This window comes from Dothidotthia symphoricarpi (genome assembly GCF_010015815.1).
Source record: "Dothidotthia symphoricarpi CBS 119687 unplaced genomic scaffold P153scaffold_12, whole genome shotgun sequence".
NCBI classification, from domain to species: domain Eukaryota; kingdom Fungi; phylum Ascomycota; class Dothideomycetes; order Pleosporales; family Dothidotthiaceae; genus Dothidotthia; species Dothidotthia symphoricarpi.
Window position 1 is genome coordinate 72,720 of NW_022985019.1, and position 19,265 is coordinate 91,984.

Below are 19,265 nucleotides of genomic sequence, written 5' to 3' on the forward strand. Positions count from 1 at the left end.
TGTGCATGTAGATCGCACATGCATGGATGTCACCAAGGTGGATGCCAAGGGGTATCCGCCTCAAGTTCCCACAAGGAGGTGACGCCGTTGGAGACTAACATGGTCATTCGCGACTCGATTGCTAAACATGTTGTGTATCAATGGGAGATTTGCCTATCATGTCGCACGATGGGCCAGCAGATTCATCAGGTTGTGATTGACTGCGCGACACGGTCTGGCCGCCGTTTGAGTCGAAGGCTACTAGTGATCAACAGACGCGCTACGCGCAACGTTGTTTTGGTATAGGGACTTCTGCATCAAGAAGTCGTGATGCCAACAGACATTTGACAGATCTTGTAGGTAAGAGCAAGGGACACGCAAGCTTAGTAGGCTAAATTTGGAGATTTACAGGTCACTAGTCCTCATACCGTGCGAGTTGCGCCTTATTTCCCCTGGGCATCTTTCGGCATATGCCAACTTTTATCGTGACCCCTAGTACTGACTCAGAACTCCCACCGTTAGGCGTCGGGTGCGGGGGTCAAAATAGGCTACTACCGTTCGCGGATGCGGATCGCAATCAGCAGCTGGCTTTTTATGCGTTATGGACGTGCGCGACGTTCCATGGCCGCATAACGACGTCGCGTTTGAGCACACCATGGTCGACGCCACCATCAGGATTCCTGCTGATCCTGAATGCGAGGCTTTGCTCGTCCATGAGAAAGCCAAGTACGGTGACAAGCGCTTGCTCGAAGAGGACTTTTTCTCCCCCATCTGTCCTGAGCAGCAATACATTGCTATATCCGTGGGGTCGAGAACGCCTCGGCAATTGCGCTTTTGAGGGGTCTCGGGACGGATTGTTGATCTTGAGCCGCGGCGAACATCTTGCAAGGGCAATGAAGGAAAGCTCCGGCCCTGACTCGAAAGGGGAACGAACACCGCATGTCGTATTACCTGGGGGTCATGGTATCAATGGAATTGACCATTCAGACCTTGCAAGAAGAAAATGGACATGGAACTCAATCTGGGACCCTGCAAGAAAGGGGCACGAGCAAGTTGTATTGTGTAGAGAGGCAATATAAAGACCTACTTGGAAACCGTCAATCATTCTCACCAAGCATTCGCAAGGCATCTCTCCACTCATTCGGGACCTTTGCACCTGTAAGTTTCTATAGTTGACGATCTACCTACATATTCACTAACAGGTGTAGATTTATTAATTCACTATGTTGTTTCCAAAACTTCTTGGCTCAGTTGCAGCCTTCACTTCCCTCGTCAGGGCCGTCAACCTCACTGGATATGAGTACGTAGTAATTGGATCAGGAGCAGGAGGCGGACCGCTCGCTGCTCGACTTGCTATGGCCGGTCACAAGACGCTTCTCATCGAAGCAGGTGATGACCAAGGAGCGAACATCAACTACACTGTCCCAGCATACAGCGCGAGAGTGTCTGAAGATCCCAACGTGGCATGGAACTTCTTCGTCCGTCATTATGCGGACGAAGAGAGACAAGCGCTTGACTTCAAGACCACGTACGAGACCCCCAGCGGTGACGAGTACACTGGCCTCAGTCCTCCTGCTGGCTCGACGATGAAGGGCACTCTATACCCTCGAACAGGAACCCTGGGTGGCTGCACAGCACACAACGCTTTGATTGCCGTTCACCCGCATGACTCCGACTTCGACAACATTGCCACCATCACCGGTGATGACTCCTGGACCGCGGACAATATGCGCAAATATTTCGTCAAGCTCGAAAAGAACGCATACTTGCTTCCCGGTGTTGAAGGCCATGGCTACGATGGCTGGCTCGGAACAGAATTCGCCCCACTCGACTTCGTCGTTGCCGACCCCCAGCTTCTGAGCTTGATCGGTGGCGCCGCAACTGCTCTTTCCAACGAGACGAACCTGGTCATCAACTTGGACACTTTGATTGCTGGTGACGCAAACGCTGATACTGAGACACGTGATACCACGCCTGCCTTGTACCAGATTCCCCTGTCTACCAGTGACGGCAAGCGCACCGGAGCCCGCGAGTTCGTCGTCGCTGTCCGCGATGCCGTGAACGCCAACGGCACTAAGATGTACCCTCTCGATGTCAGACTAAACTGCCACGTCACCAAGATCAACTTCGACGAGTCTGTTACTCCTCCCCGCGCGACGGGTGTTGAGTTCCTCGACGGCCAGTACTTGTACAAGGCTAGCCCGAAAACAAACGGCGGAAATGGAACAGCAGGCTCGGCGACTGCTTCGCGCGAGGTCATCGTCGCTGGCGGAACCTACAACTCGCCTCAGCTCCTCAAGCTCAGCGGTGTCGGACCCTCAGCCGAGCTCAAGAAGTTTGACATCCCTGTCGTCGTTGACTTGCCAGGTGTTGGTACCAACCTCCAGGACCACTACGAGATCAGCGTTCAGGGCCAAGTTCCGTCAAACTTTTCTTCTCTAGAGGGCTGCACCTTCACCGGAGAGGAGGATGACGAGTGCCTCGCACGCTGGAAAGCCTCGGTCCTCGGAAACCGTGGTATCTACTCCTCGCCGGGTCTTGGAGCCGCGATGTTCTACAAGAGCTCCGTCACCGAGAACGATGAGTTTGACGTCTTTGTCTTTGGCGGACCTGTCAACTTCCGCGGCTACTTCCCCAACTACGCCGTCAATGCCACCTCTGCGCACGACATGTTCACCTGGGCTATTCTCAAGGCTCACCCGCGCAACACTGCTGGAACCGTCACTCTGCGCTCGTCAGACCCTCTTGATATGCCCGATATCGTGTACAACTACTTCGACACTGGCAAGGGCGACTACGCTGCCGATGTGCAAGCCATGACAGAAGCCATCGGGCTTGCTCGTGATTCTTTCAAGAGCCAGCTCGTCCCTGTTGAGGAAGTGCTTCCCGGAGCCGACGTGACCTCTCCGGAGGCTATTGGCGAATACGTCAAGGACGCTTCGTGGGGTCATCATGCCTCATCGACTTGCCCTATCGGCGCTGATGACGATGAGATGGCGGTTCTCGATGCCAAGTTTAATGTTCGTGGAACCGCTGGGTTGCGTGTTGTTGATGCTTCCGTCTTCCCTCGCATTCCCGGCACGTTCACTGCGATGTCGACGTACATCATCGCAGAGAAGGCTGCGGATGTCATCTTGAGCGCGTTGTAGTTTGGTAAATACCCAGTTGTAGGAAATTAGTTGTATCTTAGAAGGGACTTTCTAGAGTCTGTAATATCATTGCTTCCAATTATCCCAAGTCCGCCCTCCCAACATGTGTGTTTGAAAATGTCTCTCGTCACCTGCACTTCGCTAATCTGAAAGCGCTTGACAATCTCCGTCGCCGGATTCGCATTAATGAAAATCGTGAGAGTGACAGCCACACTAGCCTGAAGCAGCGGTTCATCCCAGATCTGCGTTGGGGGGTCAGGCTAATTATATCGTTAAAACTGCGCTGTATCGGCAAGAGAGTATTTGGAGGGATATGAATATATGTCAGAGCAGATATAACTAGGTCTCTTCCTGGCAAATCTCTACAACCGAATTTGAGTGACTGAAATTCCCTTCAGCAAATATTCCCTTGAAGTTCGATGAAACCTCGTCTTCCGGATTGCAGGGAGTTGTGGCGCAGCACCCCGCACATGAAACGACCGGAGGGGCGAACAGGTTCAGGGAAATCACAGGTTCCAGTTGCACAGGAAGGCACGTTTCGAGCATGCGCCTCCAATTTCAATGCTCGAGTGGGGTTTCTCTAGTTCGTGGGGTGGGATTGTGTGCATGACTCGATGGTCGTCCTACCATCCAGCGCACTGACTCCTCTGGCATGTGCGTCATTCGGAGCATCACCGACGAATGCATACGTCAACACAAAAACAAACAGTCGTGCGAGCGTGTATCCCCTCACTCTCCGCCTCACAATAAGCATTGCAACTCCCAAACTACACCTCAACACCCACTTCCTGACTACCACCACCACTACCACCATGTCGTCCTCTGCGCTCAACTACCCCCTCCTCGCCATCCCCGCATACTACGCCTTCTCCATCCTCCCCCACATCTACGCCGGCACCATCCTCAGCTCAGCGGGCTATAAACCCAACAATGCGAACCCCAAGGCCTCGCTCTCGCCCGACGCCGTAAAGGGAAAAGTCCCCGACGCCGTATTCCAGAAGTACCAGCGCGCCGAAAACGCCCAGTCCAACAACGCGGAGCAAATGCCCTTGTTCGCCGTCGCGGTGCTGGCGAGCATCATGGCGGAGAGGGCGACGGCCACGGGGCTGGGCCATGCGGTTGCGGGCAAGGACATCACGGGGTTGAGCACGTTTGTGGGCGCGTGGTTTGTGGTCAGGGCAGCGTATTGTGTTGCGTACGTGCAGATTGCGGATCATAGCACGAGTTTTGTGAGGAGTGGGGCGTATGCTGTTGGGACGGGGTTGGCGTTTTATCAGATCTATAAGGCGGCGTCGGTCCTCGGTTGAAGTCATCTGGAGGTCAAAAATGGCGGAAGGTAGGAAAGTCAGCGAGCGTGAACATTGGCAGTTGATCAAGAATTGACTTGTGTACTGGATGCGTATGACAGAAATATGCCTCGTCGGTATAAATACAAGATATCTCCTTGACACGATGTGGTCCATCGTTCTCGAGCATATCATAAAACTAAAGTTACAATGAAGCGCATCGACTCGTCTTAGTCTAATCAACAGCCTATCATCCTTCAAATAGAACCGTCCCGTCTCTGTTCACAACTCGCAGCGGTGTCGTCCTGCCTTCGAGCGTCGCCTTCGTCACCACGCCCTTATCGTCCCACCCAAAGTCCACAAACCCACCCCCTCTCAGCCTCAATCCCTTCACCTCGCCACCTGCCCACGCCTCCGGAATAGCAGGACCCAGTACTACAGTGCGCGTACTCTCATCTCCATATGCCGCCGGAAGGTCCACCACAAGCATGCTCAACACCGCGCCACCAATGCCAAAGTTCGCATCAATTTGGAAAGGCGTGCCAGTACCAGAGTACATGGAGAAACCATTCGCAGCGAAGTTCTGATCGATAGCGTAGCGCAGCTCGAAATGCGCTCGTTCGGTATTGTTCAACCGAGCCCAGCATGCCGAGCGCCAGACCTTTGCCCACCCTGCGTTGGCATCCTCAGCATTGCCCTCGCCACGACTATACAGTTTCTGCGCAACTGCGTCCTGGATGGTCGCGTTGGTGTAGCCGCCCATGAACGAGGAGAGCGAGTATCCCGGGTACCAGCCCACGAGCTCGGAGAGATGACGATGCGTGTCGTTGATGAATTCGTAGCCGTAGGAATCGGGAATCTTCCACTCTTTGATCTGGCCCCATTCGCCGATGTGGAAGCCTTTGTCCAGGATTGCGAGTGAGCTTGATACGTTTGCTAGGAAAGTGCTGTTACCCTCCGTGTCGGCGATTGCTCCGATGGAAAGTGTGGCGTCGAATACCTGATGGACAAGCTGCTGGAAATGCGCGCATCCGAATGTCGTCGGGCCATGTTCCGGGCTGTTGCATGGGTTGACAACCAGCGTCCCATCGCCAGAGAATGTGTCTTCTTGCAACTGGTTCAGCCAGAATTCCGCTACACCCTGCAACATCGGGTAGCCTTGTGACCTCAGCCATTCCGCATCGCGCGTGTAGTCCCAGTGGTCGAAGACATGTTGCATCATCCAAGCTGCCGCAGCGGCATAGTTCGCCCAGGACGCTCCGCTCTTCATGCCCGTGTGTCCGAAAATATTAATTTCGTTGTGCACCACCCAGCCCGGAGCGCCATACAGGAGCTCAGCAGTCTCGTGTCCGCGGGGAAACCACGTGTTGGACATATAGTCCCACAACGGAGATTGTAGGTCTGTGAGGCCAGCCTGTTCTGCAGTCCAGTGGTTCATCTGTATGTTGATGTTGGTATGATAGTCACCGCTCCATGCCGCCCACAACCCCTCACTCCATCGACCTTGCAGATTTGGTGGGAGCGAGCCGGGACGCGAGCTTGAAATGAACATGTAGTTGGCGTAGTCGAAGAGCAGATTCTCAAGGTACGGGTCGCCTGATGGGTTGTCTGCGCTGTAGCGTGCTATGACCTCTTCTGTGGGGGTTTCGGCGGAGTTCAATGGGTCGGATAGAGATAGCGAAAAGCGACCGGTGAGTGCCTCGAAATCCTGAACATGATTGTCTTTTAGCTCAGCGAACGTCTTCGACGCTGCTTCCTTTGTTGTCTTCTCAACTGCTGGCCCGGGATCTTCGCCGCGGAACGAGTAGTTGAATTCCGCTGTTCCTTTCTTCGCATCATAGTTTGTCCCAGCGCCGACTACAATTGCCACACTCCTTGTCCCATTCCCTGGTATGACACTGAGTATACCAGTCCCGTTGTGGCACAGTGTTTGGACACTAGTGCTGGACAGAACGCGTGCGATGGCGTCGTACCGCATTCCCTCGGGAGGTCCAAGTTGAGTCAATCCTCGCAACCTAACATGCGCCGTTCCGTTGACCGTGGAATCGATACAAGCGACATCCTGCAGTCCTGCCTCGACGAGCTCGTTGTCTAACCTGACTTCCAGCATTGGCAACTGATCCGATGCTTCCACGGCATACACACAAACTTGATCTGGAAAAGAGCAAAACACGCTCGTCTCAAACTCGACGTCGTTTTTCGAGAAGCGTGTAGTGTGAACTCCGTTAGACAGGTTGAGAGTACGAGTATAGTTAGTGACTGAGGTCTCATTGTCCAGGGCGGAGATGGAGGGGATGGAGACGCTCAAATTTCCAAGTACACGATAAGATCCAAACTCGCCGTCACTGCCTAGCAGCTCAGTCACATTGCCTGTACCGTTAGTAAAGATCCAGGAGCGAATGTCGGATAGTGCCGGGGCAACTGCAGAGCTTGGGTTGCCGCCGGTGTAGTTCTGTAACTCGTCAGTGGTGCTTGGATGTGTAAAGTGATGGAAACTTACTGCAGATTCAAATGGTCCCCCGGACCACAGGCTATCGAGGTTTAAGTTGACTGTTTCTGACCCAGCAGGACCATATGGCATCGCACCAAGGCGTCCATTGCCGAGAGGATACGCAGAGCGGATAATGTCTGATGCATTTGCGGGAGATGTGGACCAAAAGGACCTTGCATTAGAACGATGAGTTATGGCCAAAAGAGAGACAACGAGAAAATGGCGTTTAGGCCATGGTGATCTACGTGGCGAAGCCATGATCTGTGATGGATTTGAGAAACGAGTTGGCAATTGGGAGCGAGGTAGGAATTGTATATTATTTGTATTCGAATATTGCACAGGGATGCATGGATTAGCCAGATCCTTGGAGATGGGCAACCGGGCCGTTGTACAGGTACATTCCAATGGTGCACGGGAAGGTGCGGAGAAGATCCCGGGAACATCTGCACATGCTAGGGTAAGCATACGGAGTAATATAACAATTACTGCCGGATTGAGATAGCGATCGCCAACGACTTTATCCGGAATCGACAATAGGCGATGCACAAGAAGTCAACTTTCCGCCTACACATCTTGGCACATCTCAAGTCCAGGAATATTCGAAACCATGGTCAACATCTGCCAAGATCATGCAATTAGCCAAACGTCCCACTTTCCGGTGTTTTGTCATTAACACGAATGCCTAGGCCATCTTCAGTTGCTCCAGAGAGATGGAGTGGTGGGTCGCCCGGGTCAGAATTTGCGCGTGTATATCCTTGTCTACTTTGGAGCGATGAGTGAAGACCCAACCATCCTCCAAACGGGGTCTGGTCATCGGAAATATGTTCGCCACTAACACGCTCTTCATCGTCAGGAAGAGATTCTGCGAGTTGATTTGTGTAATGGGCCGCTATGGGACGTTGTAGAAAAGGTGACAATTCCTTGCTTGTGCGACGAGATGTTATTGTAATCGGCGAATGGAGTGACGACTCACTCTCCGTCCGCGGACGACGTGTCGAAATGGCTTGGGGAAACAGAGAATGTGCCATGAACGGAGTCTCTTGAATATTTGCACCGCTATATGGTGGACTGGAATGGTCGGTGAGCTCAATTGAGGGAGACGCAGCATGTCGCGATCTCCGTACTGAACTTTGCGGTACGGGTGGTAAACTGGGATTCCATGTATGGTCCTTGGTCCAGAGTAGCGTTTTTTGAGGACGCTTGATCAGACCGGCAATGACAGCTAACCTCTCCATGGGATCAAATGTAAACCTGGAGATCGTACGAGAGACGAATCGGACGAGAAAGGTCCGGTGTCGATATGTTCGGGTCAGGCGTAGCCCGTCCATGGCATCCTCATATCTCTCGGTAGATAGAAAAGACTGTTGGCACCACTACAATTGGTTAGTGAGAGCCACTATAATGTCAGTCGAGGTGACCTACCTCTACAGTGATATAGAACATGGATAGACCCATGACCAGCGACGTCAGAACAGTAGCCGACATCCAGTACCACAGGACCTGTTTACTGTTCGCAGTGTCTTGCACGCTGAAGTCGAGGTAGCCGCCTCCACCACCCCACGTACTGGTGACACACGCACAAGTCTTGTACCAACCGAGGGTTTGCGCAGCCACGATATATATCAGCCAAATCGTATTAAATATCTCGACGGGGCGGAAAAAGAGAACTTCCCACCGTCGTTGCGGGCTCATATTTCGACGCCGTCGTGCCAGTTCTTCCAAATACTCCTCGACTTGCTCTTTCATCAATCCCTTGTTTTTCCACGGGAACAGAAGCACGACAGACACGATTGACCGATTGACACGATCTCCAGTGTTAACGAAGAAACTCGAAGCTCTTGTCTTAAGGTATGTCCACTTGTCACGGGCGTCACCTTCCCACTGGCTGATTTTAACATTGCTGTGAAGACGAGTTGTCGTCTTGGTCATCCACTCTGGCCTGTCAATCTCGTATGGTGAGAGTACCAGCCATACCATCATCTCGACCGTGAGTAGACCCAATGCAACGCAGAAAAAGATGGTATAACCACCGCTGCGACAGCCAAGCCCGACCGTCGGCGTGAAGTAGCTCAGGATGAACGCGCCTCCACAGCTGCCACCAACAACCGTGATGGCGCTAGCAACCTGCCAAAACTCGCGGATGTCAAACCATACAAGGCCCTCGTCGTTAACAGGTCCTAAGACTAGATTTGCTCGCGCTTCTTCCTCGTTCGCAAGCCAGTTGCGTCCCCTTTCAGCGATGTAGCAGTTTTCGATATCTGAGAGGATAGGATGTGCTGCACCGTAGTGCCAGCGTATGCGCGCTTGACCGGCAAATTCCTGGAAGAACTCCTCCATATACTCTCCTTTATTTGCGACATCCTCGACCTGTTTTTTCAATTCATTGAATTGCGGTTGATTCTTGAAGGAGCCGATGAAGTTGTTACGATGTTGTTCATTACGCAAGGAGTGTCGGACATGATCAACCAAGGCGTTCAACTTTATACGAATCGCATCTGCAGCAATAGGATTGCGGTCGACAATGGAGCCCATGATTAGTATCGGAAACCAAGCCAGCAAGCAACCTAACGCCAGGTCGTGGGCTGTTGTGTTCTGTCCTAAATCTCCGAACGCGGCTTGGATAGACAGCCCAAAGGCAAATAAAAACCACATGGTGGACACGAACACTGTGCACTGTTAGCAGATGAGCAAGCTTCCACATGGGCCAACCTACCCGGTACTACTCCGCGTCTTCTCATCTCGCGAAGCTCTCGCGCCAAGATACGTCTCATGCGGCGCAGAGTTTTGTCAGTGTCAGTCAGTCTCAGGTCCTTGCTGAAAAGAACAATTCGCAGCAAGCTTTCGGCTTCCTTTTCGCGGCGGACCACTGCGTCATTTAGAGTATACTGGTTCATTGCTAGCAAAATGTACATGGAGTCTCTCATACTGCCGAAGTCGCTCTTTCGATCTGGCGTCTGACCGTACTTGACAGCCATATCGACCATCAGGGCAGCCTTTGCAGATACTTTGATGTTCCAGAGTACATATGACAAGGAAGCTATGGGCGATCCAACCCAGCGTGTTATGGCAAGTAGCGTTCGTTTGGTTGTGTTGCTTTCAAACGGTGCTTGAAGGAGCGTGCCGATAACGGGTAGAATCCAAGTAGTGATGGTGCTTGAAGCTTCCCCCCACGGGTAGGTGTCCATGCCAGCGCCACAGAAGTCCAGACATCCCTGCCGCGAGATCTGAGTCGCATTGTTCCGGTCAATACCAACAATGGGGCCTATCCAACCAAATTCTGCTTGGGCCGTCTCATTGTTCTTGTAATCTACAGCGCATTTCGCAAAGTCTCTCTTCATGGCTGGTGACAAATTCGACTGACAAGGCTGAGATGGCAAGAGTGTAGTGCAGAGACACGAGTAGAGCGGGAAGGCTGGGCTTTTCATGCAGCCTAACACCAAGAGGCGGCCGGCCGCACAAAACGTGTTGGCTATCTTCGGCGGCAGCCTGAATGACGATACGGCCAATCGCAGTGTATTTTACGAATGACGCATCACCAGACGTCTCTCTCGGTCGATGAGCCTCATCGTCAACTAGTTTGTTGTGGAATGAACGCACACGTGTCAGCTTCTGTGCTACATCAAATGGTCCATTCTGTTCACCGGAAGGCTCCTGAAGCGGATAATGCACATGATTTTCGGGTATCGATATGACGAAGCGGCGCAAGGGCGGAATGACACTGCCGCATTCCTGTAGATCAGCAAGGCTATCGCCGATCGGCTGCACAAAAAGAACACTGAACAGTCGTAGCAGGCTGAAACGAACCAAATCGTGCAGAAATGTCGTGAATGTGTCAATGTCGTTCGGGAGAGTGTGAGTGACACCCTTCAGGGCTGATGGTGACGTATGTCAACGCCAAAATCTTGGCGTCAGCTTGAGGGCACACGCGAACAGAGCCGCGACCGCGCCTCGACTGTGCACCCGCCGCGACGTTACGTCCTACACTCTTCGTTTTCAATATTGCTCGTATCCCACGAGCATGGAGTGTCTGCTACTTCAGTGCTGCCGCGCATCCTGTCTGCAACATTGAGGCTCTTCCTTTGTCTGTTTGGGTAATACAAGTACACTCACCCAAGTTCCTCCTTCCAGCCCTGGTTGGGCATCAATAAAACCTTGGTACAGTGCGCGCAGTTCCAGTGCCATACCGTCTTACAGGTTACTATTCTGTTTCTCTTCGTGCCATGCTAAATCTTTCAGCCTAAGCGATCTGTTTGTGCGTATTTCAAGTCCACAGTTGGGAAGTGAGTAATTGTTCGGGATAAGATAAGTTTACAACTAGACGAGGAAAGAATCAAGACGGCCAAGGGCTGTTCAGAACATTGAAAAAGAATACCATAAGGATGAAAACATATGGCTGGCGACTTGCGTACTTGCAGTACGGTGTTGAGCAGCGAGCATGCCATCATGGCATGGCAACTGCGACACTTGGACGAAAGCATTGTACCACATCACCCTCAACTATTCGCGACTAATGACAAAGGTGCATATGTATCAGATTCGAAAGCGGACTTCAAGTCCAGCCAAACTTAGTATTGACAATAGAAGGATAAAGTTTATGTACAAGAGGTTCATCTTAGACAGCTAAACACTGCCAGTAGATAGGTTTTTGCGACGCCGAAACGTATCGGGCGCTTATACGACCGGCCATCCGCTCGAGAAGTCGATCTTGTTGATACCGAACTTCTTCTGTCCATCACCGTAGCCAATGCGAGTGTCGACGTAGTGGTAGTACAGCACGGGGCCAAGCTTGGGATCGTACAGGACACCCTGACCTCCGGGTCCGTAAACCCAGCCGTGGCTTTCCAAAACGGTGGTTCCGCCTCCCTCCATGCACTTCTTGCCGGCCTTGTCAACGAATCCGCTAGTGGCGCTGGTCGAGCGGCAGACTTGGATTTTGTACTCCGCGCCCTTGGCAGGCTTGTCTGTGTCGAAGCCGCAGCACTTGCCGGCTGAGTAGAACAGGTAGTGGTAGTTACCGTTCTTGGCAATGAACGGTCCCTCCTGCGCATGCTCGCCATCGGGCTTGAAAGCGACGTTGACGGCACTGCTGGTCGCCTTTAGGGGTGGGTCTGCCATGTTGACGGAAAAGAGATCGTTCCAGAAGGAGCCGAATGTCATAACAAACTTTGACCCATCCCAGTACAGGGCACCGTCGATAGCGTTGTAGTTCTTTCCGGCTGCTGAGGTGATACCGGTGCTTCCATGGTCGGTCCAGGTATCGAGGTTCGTGCTGGTGGCCACACCGATGGCTGAGTTTTGCACACCGAAGGAAGAGACGGTGTAGTACAAGTAGTAGGTATCGCCAATCTTGGTGACATCGGGTGCCTATGAGAGCGTTGGTAAGTTTGTATTCAAGCTGGTGCAAGGAAGCTACATGACATACCCAGAGATCGGTGTTACCCTTCAGGTTGATCTTGGAGCCGTTGGGGATCGCAGCACCCTTGTATACCCAAGGTCCAGTGATGCTAGATGCGCTGTGGATAGCGATCTTGCCACCCGTCGAGAATCGGTAGTATGTTCCATCATCGCGACGGATGAGCGCGGGGTCATGGGCATTGTTGCAGATACCCGTGCAATCCATGGGATTGCCATAGCCGTAAACAGCGGTAACCACTGAGAGCAGAGAAGCAAGAATAGATGAACGCATCCTGGCGGTTGAGAAACGAAAGATGAATGAGTGACGAGTTGAATAAGCGAAAGAATGAAGATGAAAGACCAACGACGAAAGCTGGTGGTGTTATATGTACACTCCAAGGATTAAGATGAAGCTGGCTGCTCCTGCCATTTCGGCGCCGGTGGAGCATCAGAGTTGGTGTGCCTGGTTTGTTCTCGGATGTGAATGGTGGAAACGACTCGTAGAACCTACAGGTCGCGAACCCGTTACGGAGAATTACGCCTGAATCGATCGTCGAGTTATCGGGGCAAGGAAATTAAAGTAAAGTGGGTGTGTTTTAGATCCCGCTTCCTGACCCTGGCAGTAACGAATCGCAAGACGAATAGAAAGCCACTAGGGGCCTCTCGCTTAACGTTAGACTACAACATGCTAAAGTGTCATCCCCTTATCTTGGGAATGGTACGACCTAGAAGACTATGTACGCAGGGGGGATGAGCGAAACGGACGAACAGAGGTACGCTTGATATTGTTAGTGATGTTATGGTTTTTGGGTTCTGATCGAGCCTAGATGGAACCAAGATGACGGGCGTGGCGTAGCGATGTGAAACACATACCATATCCGCGTGCCACTACGTATATTGACTATGTTCTAGAAGTATAGTAAGGTCAGCGCCTTCCTTTATTTGGACAGTTGTCTTGACACAAGTCACTTGCATCATCGCGTTTCTGTTCCCGACCTGCCGAGCCACTGCCTCAACCCTTGCCCTCTCCTTGATAACCACTATGGAGGCGATGATAAACCACAAGAACAAACGAATGAAATGCGTTCACTAAATATTTCAACGCGATATGTCCCCCTCATCAAATCGTTGAGGCGGATTACTGGTATTCAGTTGTCTATATGTTCTGTAGTATACACTGGAGTGATGGTATCTGACTCTGACACCTTCTCAACTAAGGATAGTAGGAGCACTCGGCAGTCATCCCGCGTAACAGAGATCGATTCAGGCACCACGTCCAGCTCCTTAGTACAATAACGCTAACGTCAACACCAAACACTGGTGCAGCTGTTATAGTATAGTCCATAGTATGCACGGCGACACTCTTGCTTTGTAACGAATTAATAATATACCCAATTGATTGCTTTGCCATGTTTTAATCTGGCAGGTAGTCGTGCTCTCAAACCATACCGCTGCGGTTGTCGCGCACCAGTAGACGATAGCAAAGCTAATAAGTTTATTCGCCTCGGATGGGGAACATATTTATACTTGTGGTACTCTCCGTTCTGTCCTGTATCGAAATTGCGACGATGTTGGAGCAACCAAGTTTTATTCTGCAATTCCCAGGTGACCGTAGTCAATGTGTCTAATCAGTGATAGAAGGCTCATCTACCCGGAAGAAGCTATCAGTAACGGCCAGAACGAGGAGTAGCGCGTTTTGAAACATAAAAAGTGAACGGTGGAATTGGACAAGCTCAGTGAAGTAGGGAGTTTTTTACTCGGACTTATCGTTCCTACGTATCCTACACCTAGTCTTTCAATAGCACTCTTTTGATTATATGATGTCTCTATGTAATCCCCCTCCGACTTCAGAGTTATTTCGAAAATTCAACCAGTGCTATCATGTGGCAAGGTTCCTTCGCAAGATGAGTGTTCAAAGCAGCACTGTGCCACTCCTATGTTGCCACTCCTTTTGCAACGCGGTTAGACTACTGGACTTGACCGACAGCCTGAAAATCCGGAATACAAGTGGGACCAACAAGGCTTACCTTTGCCGAAATTCGGACAAGTCCAATATAGTTAGATCATCTAACTGAGATTTTGGACGAGTGGTCTTCCGATGCGGCTCACACCACCTCATTCTTCCAAAGTGTGGTCAGAGATTGTGTTAAACATACAAGAGTAATCGGCAACTCCTAGAGCGCGTTAATTGGAATGTATACCACCCAGAATAATAAACACACATTTTGGTTTGCTGCAATATCCTTGATATCGATTGAATGTGTAAGGAACGAAGATCGCCAAATAAACATCAAGTTGACTTCATGCCATGCGAAAAGAGAGTCATGATGTGATGTAATCTAGAACGTTACTTCAGAGATTGGGTGGCACGTCAGCACGTCCAAAGCCAAGGGAGGTTTGATTGCTTGTTGGTGTCTGGCCGATTGTGAGTCCTGCAACAATCAGCCTTATATGCATGGATTACCCAAGTAGTCGCCATGACGAACAGCATCTGCACCATGTTCAACGAAAAAACAAGAACACTTAGGCAAATCTGCATATCTAGAATTAAGAAGAGAATGCACCTCAAAAGGTTGGGACAGGAGGTGACCCGTCATGGCAGCGAAATCGTCTTTCTGTCTGGTATGAGATTCTGGCAATCATGGACGTTGATAGCATCGTTTTGGTAACGCTCCGTGTACCTCCTTAGGTCTCAACGCTTTAGAGCTCGTCCGAAATATACGCGTTGCAATGTTGCAGCTCTATTCCATCCTATGGTGTTGGTAGCGCCAACCGCGAATCTAGCAGGACTCAAATCCCTTCTGTGGTGTTTTCATTTACGCCCTGCCCAAGTCCAGTCCCATATGGAAGTTCACTTGCGATCGAGTACAGTAAGGCACATTTGCATGCCATTGGAACGCAATGCCAAGCTCTGGGATGACGGTTCGGTTTCAGCCACATACGTGCAGTATGGGAATACACACACCTGGGCCTTGGTGGTTCGCCCGAGGAAGAGGCGAATGGAAAGTATGTAGATGAAGAGCTGTGTCAGTTTGATGGCCTGGAATGTTGACACTTTGACGAAAGGCAACAAATAAACAAGGCAAAAGCACTTTCGAATATGAATATAGCTCCCATGCTCACAATGTCCGAGGCAACAAGTTATCAGGATGACGCGAAGAATGAGTAGGAATGACGGAACGCCAACAAGTCGTGTTTTCGAGGTTCCCTCCTTGCCAAGTCGAGCAGTCTGGACTATACGCAGTGAAGCGCGTACATACTCGGCCGCCCTGGTACGCCTTCCCGAACCAATGTTATCGTGCATTTGCCATGAATCAAAACCGCTGTCAAAGGGAGAGGCGTACCAAAAATACACTACAATTGATCGTGATCCTGTTTCATGGTAGTCCAGTTTGAGTTACATGGGCCAGGCCCTGATTCCCACTGACATCTGCCCACGAGGCTGCACAGACAGCTCTCCCGCGCTAGACCCACTCAATTTCAGAGCTCGAGCTCGCCTCGCCTAGCCACTTGCAATCTCTCTCTTTTGTCCTGCGCAAACTCTTCCCACTCGACCCATTCTCTGTCGCGACTCGCAATTCTTTCCAGCTTGTCCCTATCAGAAGGGAACAGCTTGCCAGCTAGACTCAACGGTACCATCTCGATATGTAGCCAATGGCTTTTTCCCTCTGTCGCTGGTCGGTGGAGGCGTACGCGCTTCCCTGACGGTTTGCTGCCCACGTAGGAACTACGAATGCCTCAGTGTCTGCCAATCTATGAAAGGCAACACTTGTTACAGCGCGTCGGTGTGCATGGCTCTTTATGAGTAGAGATGCATTGAGCGGAGAAGCTACGGCTGATCGCGCTGTCTGCCCACCGCGAGCGTTTGCGAACGAGCTTTCGTATGCCGACGGTGGGCAGCCCACTGCTCAGGTGAGCCTTCCGTCTTCATCTTTTCACGTGTAACAACGCTGACCATTCCAGATCATGGGTAATCATCATTGAAATCTCGCTGTCCTGGGGGTTTTCAGACTACCAAATTGGTCTCCCGAACTACATCCGCTTTCGTACAATCGACACATGCCGGCAAGATTCTCCGTGATCTGGCACAGCCATGGGGCCTAAGTTATACACACGCTTCTGAGTTTGCATTGCTCATCAGAGGCATTGGGTTCCAGGTCCATGATCATCTGTAGGCATGCGATGAGCGCCCGCAGTGTGTTTTGGTTGACAATGTCTACCAAATAAGGGCAGAACACGTTACCGTGGTTGCTCCCTTGGCTGTCAGGATAGGATCGCCTGGCAGCGTGGGATAAATTGGTATGTACTCCTCCTTGCCCTTTTCTTCAATACCACACACCCTGCAAAGATGACCCTACTTCGTTATCCCAGCTCACTCCGATGCCAAGTGCACTTGAGGTGAAAGCGATTCTACTCCTGAGCTCCCTATCTATACTTCGTTGTTTTGTTTCGTTTGGAAATCCTGACTAACGTCGATTAGAACAATTGAAACGCATAGATTAGACATGCAATGCGAGAATAGAATATTCGCAATAATAGTGGCCTTTGGAAGAGTTCAGCCGGCGTTTCTACGTTCCTGGCTTCGTACACGGTGGAAAAGTTTGGCAACGCGGTTCCTGATGAATTAAAGACTGTGGAGTAGTACCCTAAGGATCGCGGTGACGGTTCTAGTGAAATTTAGATACCACGCACGGCTCAATCACTAGATGCTATTCTTCAAACACCGCTTGATACATTGACTGTCGTTAAACATTATTGATCTCTCAGCACTGTGCGCCTCAGAGAGTTGATTGTGCATGGTTGTAATTTGTATTGGTGAGCATAGCGCAATCACGCTAGCCCAACGCGAAAGTCACACGTCGCTGCACACTCACCAAACCGCACCATGTCATTCCTCAATCCATTCACTCGTCCATCCCGAGGAGGCGCTGCTTGGTTCCACACCGGTCCAGCTTCGTCATATCCCAATATCCTCGATGACATCCGTGTAGGCGAAAGGCGTCTATGCAACAACGAACATGTACCAGGATGCAAAGTCTTCCACGTGCCGCGAGAAGATAGCTCTCTTGCCACGGAGATAGCCATCGATGACTGGAAGGACCCCGAATCTGGCGGGAACGCACGCGATCAAGTCATGGTGTTCCAGTACAAGGGGAAGTTCATTGCAATTAATCATGTATATGCTCGCCCTTCGCTTCAGCTTCACAAATCTACTGTCTGACTCGGGAGTAGGAATGCCCGCACTCGTCGTATCCGCTCTCTAATGGTACGCCGTTTGATATCGAGGATTTTGGCGTGACGTTGAGTTCTGGCATCTCTTGTCCAAAACATGAGTGGTCTTTTGACCTTCATACCGGCAAAGGGGACCGTGGGAGCTACAAACTTCAAGTCTGGGAAGTTCAGCTTCGACCAAGTACATCAGATGGTGGAGAAGAAAGAGAGGAAATGGATGTGTGGGTGAGAAGGAAGCAGAGGATTGGGTGAACTTTGGTGTTGTGATTGATTTGTAGTTTATCCGAGAACAAATGGGCAGGGAAGTACACGGAATTTGGACGAGTTGCCGTCTCGACTCTAGGCTGCGCTCTTACGATTTGGTTCTGAGATCCGCCTTGTCGGCATTCAACTGTGTATGGAGAAGACCACTTGCGCATAGGATCTCAAGAAATACTAGAATTGACGTCACGCTGTTTAGATGTTTCGTTGAAACCACGTCACATTTTACCATCATGTAGGAAACTGTCGAGAATGCAAAACGACAGCTTCGCAAAAGCCAAGCTTGATCTGACGAGAGTTGATTACAATCTATCTTGCTATCGTAGTAGAAAGCCCGGAAAAACAGGATCCGCTGGGTCTATGAGGAAGTTCATTCGCCCAACTAGGTTCGCATGCCCTCTTACACGAGGTATGCAGGCTGGAAACTCGTCGAGAGGACTCTTTTCTTCACACACGATATCTGCCTCGAACAATGTGCCAATGATGGATCGGTGGAGAAGCTTGGAACATCCAGGTCTAAGTCTCCCCTCTGCTAAAAGAATCGCGAGTCTTGTACACGTACCAGAACCGCATGGAGAGCGATCGACCTGACCATCAGCAAAGATGGTAACGTTTCTTTGCGTAACAGCTACCGACTCATCCCCAGCATGCTCTCCTTCATCATAGAAGATGATCCCGTATAAGCCATATGTACCATAGTTGCCCTTCTCTCCAAGAGCGACCTTGATCTCCCGTCCCAATTTGATGAAATCTCCGCAATGATTAGGCTCGACCTTGAGCCCCAGCTGTGCCGCATCCACAGTAGCATAGACAGCACCGCCAAAGCCTAGGTCCACACTAATCTCTGATCCATGTGACGGAATCTTGACTGGCAAACCTTTGCCCAGCTGATAGCTCAACACGTTGATAAAGTCCGCATGGATTGGCTTTCCCTGTTTCACTGCAACGCTTGCGACCACCCGGCCGGAGGGAACGTCAACAACCACTTCCACTATACCGTCGCCTTCAGGAGCCTTGACAAGTCCTTTATTCACAGCCCAGTAGCCCAAAGCAATGGTACCGTGGCCGCAGGCCGTTGAGAAGCCGTCTTTGTGCCAAAACAGTACACCGAAATGAGCACCAGAGTCGTTGGGAGGGGTGACAAAGCCACCGTACATGTCGGCATGGCCACGGGGTTCGTGACATAATAGCTGCCGGAGGACGTTCAAAGGATGCTCGGATTTCTTCATCACGTTGAAGCGGCGCTCAGCTACAGATTGTCCTTCGGGAAGATGGCCTGTTGGAAGCTTGTCAACGATGCGGAATGGTTCTCCGGCCGTATGCCAGTCCTCTGTTTCGATCCAGGATGCTTCGTTACTACTCATTGCGCAGATTTGTGGCCGGGGCTACCGATTGCGAGGCGACGATGTACCAGGGTGTAGTGATGCAGTGTTTGCCTTCTGAGCGGGGAGACCTAAAACAGGTTAGCAGATA

The 19,265-nt window shown here is 51.1% G+C and overlaps 8 protein-coding genes across 8 annotated transcripts; 4 read left to right on the top strand and 4 right to left on the bottom strand.

The window, feature by feature from the left end:
• Positions 1-962: 962 nt before the first annotated feature.
• On the top strand, positions 963-3,234 carry P153DRAFT_33971 (GMC oxidoreductase). Its single transcript, XM_033665839.1, has 2 exons — positions 963-1,137; positions 1,188-3,234. The coding sequence occupies exon 2, from the start codon at positions 1,203-1,205 to the stop codon at positions 3,126-3,128; it is 1,926 nt and encodes a 641-aa protein (XP_033522653.1). The 5' UTR covers positions 963-1,137; positions 1,188-1,202; the 3' UTR covers positions 3,129-3,234.
• Positions 3,235-3,701: 467 nt separating this feature from the next.
• Positions 3,702-4,681, top strand: P153DRAFT_367442 (uncharacterized protein). The gene has a single exon (XM_033668278.1). It carries the CDS (start codon positions 3,743-3,745, stop codon positions 4,433-4,435), a length of 693 nt encoding a protein of 230 aa, XP_033522654.1. The 5' UTR covers positions 3,702-3,742; the 3' UTR covers positions 4,436-4,681.
• P153DRAFT_292725 (glycoside hydrolase family 95 protein) lies at positions 4,665-7,163 on the bottom strand (the record flags this gene model as incomplete). Its single annotated transcript, XM_033663851.1, has 2 exons — positions 4,665-6,866; positions 6,915-7,163. The coding sequence occupies 2 exons, from the start codon at positions 7,161-7,163 to the stop codon at positions 4,665-4,667; spliced, it is 2,451 nt and encodes an 816-aa protein (XP_033522655.1).
• A 377-nt stretch (positions 7,164-7,540) lies between these two features.
• Positions 7,541-10,243, bottom strand: P153DRAFT_357642 (uncharacterized protein; the record flags this gene model as incomplete). The annotated part of the gene is made up of 4 exons (XM_033666747.1): positions 7,541-7,794; positions 7,879-8,278; positions 8,328-9,571; positions 9,619-10,243. The coding sequence occupies 4 exons, from the start codon at positions 10,241-10,243 to the stop codon at positions 7,541-7,543; spliced, it is 2,523 nt and encodes an 840-aa protein (XP_033522656.1).
• Positions 10,244-11,434: 1,191 nt separating this feature from the next.
• On the bottom strand, positions 11,435-12,832 carry P153DRAFT_423536 (glycoside hydrolase family 43 protein). The gene is made up of 2 exons (XM_033672435.1): positions 12,328-12,832; positions 11,435-12,269 (listed from the first exon to the last, which is right to left on the bottom strand). The coding sequence occupies exons 1-2, from the start codon at positions 12,589-12,591 to the stop codon at positions 11,577-11,579; spliced, it is 957 nt and encodes a 318-aa protein (XP_033522657.1). The 5' UTR covers positions 12,592-12,832; the 3' UTR covers positions 11,435-11,576.
• Positions 12,833-14,969: 2,137 nt separating this feature from the next.
• On the top strand, positions 14,970-15,453 carry P153DRAFT_367445 (uncharacterized protein). Its single transcript, XM_033668279.1, has one exon. It carries the CDS (start codon positions 15,053-15,055, stop codon positions 15,311-15,313), a length of 261 nt encoding a protein of 86 aa, XP_033522658.1. The 5' UTR covers positions 14,970-15,052; the 3' UTR covers positions 15,314-15,453.
• A 1,725-nt stretch (positions 15,454-17,178) lies between these two features.
• Positions 17,179-18,048, top strand: P153DRAFT_367446 (uncharacterized protein). The gene is made up of 2 exons (XM_033668280.1): positions 17,179-17,475; positions 17,532-18,048. The coding sequence occupies exons 1-2, from the start codon at positions 17,185-17,187 to the stop codon at positions 17,781-17,783; spliced, it is 543 nt and encodes a 180-aa protein (XP_033522659.1). The 5' UTR covers positions 17,179-17,184; the 3' UTR covers positions 17,784-18,048.
• Positions 18,049-18,082: 34 nt separating this feature from the next.
• P153DRAFT_367447 (Diaminopimelate epimerase-like protein) lies at positions 18,083-19,208 on the bottom strand. Its single transcript, XM_033668281.1, has one exon. The coding sequence runs from the start codon at positions 19,154-19,156 to the stop codon at positions 18,110-18,112; it is 1,047 nt and encodes a 348-aa protein (XP_033522660.1). The 5' UTR covers positions 19,157-19,208; the 3' UTR covers positions 18,083-18,109.
• Between the last annotated feature and the right edge of the window lie 57 nt (positions 19,209-19,265).

Bases quoted from the DNA above. Each gene is read 5' to 3' on its own strand.
- P153DRAFT_33971 (XM_033665839.1), top strand. From the start codon at position 1,203: ATGTTGTTTCCAAAACTTCTTGGCTCAGTTGCAGCCTTCACTTCCCTC.
- P153DRAFT_367442 (XM_033668278.1), top strand. From the start codon at position 3,743: ATGGTCGTCCTACCATCCAGCGCACTGACTCCTCTGGCATGTGCGTCA.
- P153DRAFT_423536 (XM_033672435.1), bottom strand. From the start codon at position 12,591: ATGCGTTCATCTATTCTTGCTTCTCTGCTCTCAGTGGTTACCGCTGTT. The intron at 12,270-12,327 runs GTATGTCATGTA...ACGCTCTCATAG, and splicing joins AGGGTAACACCGATCTCTGG to GCACCCGATGTCACCAAGAT.
- P153DRAFT_367445 (XM_033668279.1), top strand. From the start codon at position 15,053: ATGGTGTTGGTAGCGCCAACCGCGAATCTAGCAGGACTCAAATCCCTT.
- P153DRAFT_367446 (XM_033668280.1), top strand. From the start codon at position 17,185: ATGTCATTCCTCAATCCATTCACTCGTCCATCCCGAGGAGGCGCTGCT. The intron at 17,476-17,531 runs GTATATGCTCGC...ACTCGGGAGTAG, and splicing joins AGTTCATTGCAATTAATCAT to GAATGCCCGCACTCGTCGTA.
- P153DRAFT_367447 (XM_033668281.1), bottom strand. From the start codon at position 19,156: ATGAGTAGTAACGAAGCATCCTGGATCGAAACAGAGGACTGGCATACG.